This window comes from Malurus melanocephalus, unplaced genomic scaffold, assembly GCF_030028575.1.
Source record: "Malurus melanocephalus ecotype Western Australia unplaced genomic scaffold, MMel_1.1 scaffold_580, whole genome shotgun sequence".
NCBI lineage: Eukaryota > Metazoa > Chordata > Aves > Passeriformes > Maluridae > Malurus > Malurus melanocephalus.
Window position 1 is genome coordinate 199,626 of NW_026623812.1, and position 3,806 is coordinate 203,431.

The 3,806-nt window shown below is 37.6% G+C and overlaps 1 protein-coding gene across 1 annotated transcript in view; it reads right to left on the bottom strand.

Annotated features, from left to right (window-relative positions):
- Nucleotides 1–2,640: 2,640 nt before the first annotated feature.
- FANCF (FA complementation group F) overlaps nucleotides 2,641–3,806 on the bottom strand; it is a 1,880-nt gene continuing 714 nt past the window's right edge. Inside the window, exon 2 of the mRNA XM_057382701.1 lies at nucleotides 2,641–3,788. Coding sequence (XP_057238684.1) covers nucleotides 3,239–3,788 — 550 coding nt within the window. The 3' untranslated portion in view covers nucleotides 2,641–3,238. The remainder of the gene's footprint in view (nucleotides 3,789–3,806) is intronic.

The following is a 3,806-nucleotide window of genomic DNA, read 5'->3' on the forward strand; positions in this document are numbered from 1 at the left end:
TTTGCTAATACTCTTCCCCTAAATGAACAAATTTTTTTACACAATTTATCTTTATTTTAGTATCTACATTCACACTGCAAACTACTAGAACAGATCATTTGCTTTCTTCTAGATTTTTCCTAGTACTAGAGAACAGGCACATCACCAGAAAAATGAAAACTTTATATCCAGACATCACTTAGCAGGTCACTTGTGGAGTTACAGTTGTCTTTGAMAAGGGGTAAATTGTTTTCTCTTACTGAAAAAAAAAYCMAAAAACATCAATAGCAGGAAAATGTATCTGTCTTAGCTATTAATTGGGCAAATAAGATCCTCCTGATGCATTCCACAACCCTTACYAATCTTCTAAAACACAAGCATAGGAGCTTCCTCATTCATCATTTAATAAATAGCAGGGATCTGTTTCTCTTTATCAATAAAAAAAAAAAAGAGGAAGGCGATTGGGGAAGAGGCCTTAGCCAGTCATTTACAGTATCTTGCTTCTCATGATAGTTGAGATTGTCAAGAGTTTGCAAATACGAGCTGCAAATACATGGAGGGAAGACGTTACAGACATCACACTTTTCCCTTTCCTGTTTAGACTTTTATTAAAAATGGAGTTCCAGAAAAAATTAATCATAATTCGCACAGCTACCTGGAGAACTYGACAAGCACACTGAAATAATAGGGAATGTGGACCAGTGTATTTGTTCAATGAATGCCATATGGATTCTGGAATTTGGTAATCAGGGATCTGGCACCTCTTTATAATGTATTTGGGACAGATTGGAACATTTTTGTGAAATTGCTATAACCAGGTGCTTTTGTCTCACTGAGGTTAAACTAGCTTTTACTATAAGACAGAATTGGAAATCAAATATATATGGTCTATACTGGCCTGTCTCCTGCCTATCCATGCCCATGATTACTTCTTTATTTTCTTAAAAAAGTCACACTAATGTGCTTATTATTTCCTAGCTGTGCCAGCAAAGGATTCTGTAGTTTCACTTAACTAATAAAAAAAAGGTGGAATGACACATTATTTGAAGGCATCTGTCTTCATGAACTGAATTTTATAACACAAAGCTTATCAAAAAGCAAGACTGAAATACTGCAAGAAGAAACTTCCTACAAGGACATGATTTCTCCAAATTTAAAAGCTGCTAAGAGACTTAATTCATAGAGAATATTCTGAGTATAATTAGGAAATGTATCTACCCTGACAAGCAAAACTAAGACTTAACTCTCATTGAAATTTGTCCAGAGACTCAGGTACTGGGAACAGTAGGTTTTAATAGCTAAGTTTTGGTTTATACTATAACACTTGTAAGGTTATTGCAATATTTGATAATCACAATGTATAGCTGGAGAGAAGCAAATGACTTTGACTAGTATCTTTGGGTATATTATGCCTGAGGAACCTCTGATAGCAAAAAGTATTCTAACAGACAAAAAAATCTTGTGCCTGTTAAAAGCGTTAAGAGCAAGCTCAAGTGCAGAGTTTCCACACCAAATGCCAAAACTACATAACACAGGGAACTGTGGCTAGACAACATAAATTCAAACTTCATGCTTTACACTTCTAAGCAGTTTTAAACACTGACAGATTTCAGACAGATTTTTAGAGATTTCATATTCTTTTTTGATACCACAGAAATACGGACTCAGTCAGGAGATCCACTGATACATTTGTGTCTTTTAAGACTGACCACAATTCCATTTAAGACAGAATAAGACAGCTGCTACAGTCGCAGCTTTTAAAATATGTCCATCCACAGATCTCCATAACTTCATTGTGTCACTAAGACAACATAACAAGGAACACAGAGAAAAGTTGTATTTTGATAGGTTAGTAGCCTGTCCTTCTAAATATAATAAAGTGTGCTACCCCTTTGTATCTCTTCTGTTTAAAAGGTGAAGAATAAGAACTTACATATTTCTTTAATTACTTCCATACATGCTCAAATAATTCCTTTTCCCTGATAGACACTATTCAACCCTTGTACTAGTTGCTTCCATTTTAAAACTACAACATCCTTCCCACTCTAGGTCTGCCATACAGAAATATCTGCCATAGTTATAAACACTATTTCTTGTCATAATACTACTATTCTAATTGGCTTCAAAACAGTTTATACATTTAATATCTTGCTTGCTTTAAGCTTATAAGCAGAATCTTCTAGCCCCTTCCAAAGGGCATTTGCAAGAAAAGAAAGAGATATCTCAATTGATTTTGAAACTGTAGGATTATGGTCTACAGGAACTCTGACAGGTCCTCCACACAAAAGATTAATGAATAACTCATTTTACAGGAGTTCCATATGTTTCCCTCATCTTCCTTGTTTACTTTTTACAGTGCCCACTTTTGGTAGCACTAGTTTATGAAGTTAAATATACTCATCACTTCTGTGCTACAATACTCATTTTAATGACAGTGGAAAGGTCGAAACTACCTTGTTCAAGTTTTCCTCACAGAAACAGATGAAACAGAAAACAAAAAAGGCGGAGATATACTATGTATTACATATTTTATATAYATCATTACATAATATTTTATAYAAATATATWGACATTTTAAATATACAATACATAYYATATATACATATAATAAAGTTTGCTGTTCCCTCACTTTTTTGCTTCACAAAGCAATCACTTAACAAACTATGGAAACGGAAAGAAAACCATACAGAACATCCTATGTTTTACTGATATATTCTTACAAAATACTTGCATATTATCAAATAACATAGCAACTAATAGACTTTAATGTTAGAACTTTTCAAGCAGCTTTCCAGTTGGCTTCCTCWCACTTTCATCACTGACCCTGGGGCTGTCATGTGTAAGAGGTAGAGAAGCATTGAAGTGGCCACCAGAACAGAAAGCCCAATGAAGACAACCACTACTAAAAAAAACCTGAATCTGGGGGGTTTCACATTTGAAACTCCACCCTCCTTTTGAGCCTTTGGTCAGCCTCCAACACTCAGAGAAATGACTACCATGACCATATCTGAACTGCGATGTTTTTTGAACTGAAAAACCACTCTGTACTTTAAACAGAATTTTATTTTATTAGATAAATAAAAGAGTACTGAAAAGGAATGTATTTTCTGTGGTAACCAGAAATGACTGCACAATAACAAGAAACTACTGGGCCCCACTGAAAGATGTCAGAACCAGATGAAGYCAGAACCATTGTGATCAGCAGTCACAATAATGCTTGGTTTTCAACAAAGTCAGTGTAGTTGTCATGCCTTTCACATCAAATAAAGTTAACCACATTTGCTCGCTTTTGTAACTGTTCACGTTGCTTTTGTGTTTGCACATTAGCACTCTTTTCCTCTACTTCCAGCAGTAAGTCTGTCCACACACTTAGGCCACGGACTTCAAAGTCTCCATCCYGTGTCTTCAGGAGTTTCAGAGCAGCTTGGGTCTGTTCTTTAAGCACTGTGGATCCCTGGCAGAGGCACTTGAAGCGCTCTCTTAACTCCTCCCAGGACAATTCAGCTTTGTCATGACAACTTTTAATCCACCGCCCCTGCAGGGGATCATAGAGCAAGCGGCTTCCCCAACCGGTTAAGAGGTCCAAATAAACTCTGCTTAACTGGGAATAGCGACCAGCTAGGAAGGCAAGAAGGGAACCCGGGAGGCAAAGGCAGAAGGCGGAAAATCGCTCCTGGTTGCCCAACAGCCAGGAAAGCAGGAGCTGGGCGGTAGATCTGTCTCTTGAAGCACTCGCCTGGCACCCGTGAGGGCTGCTCCCACCGCCATCCCCGTGAGGGCTGCTCCCACCGCCATCCCCGTGAGGGCTGCTCCCACCGCCATCCCCG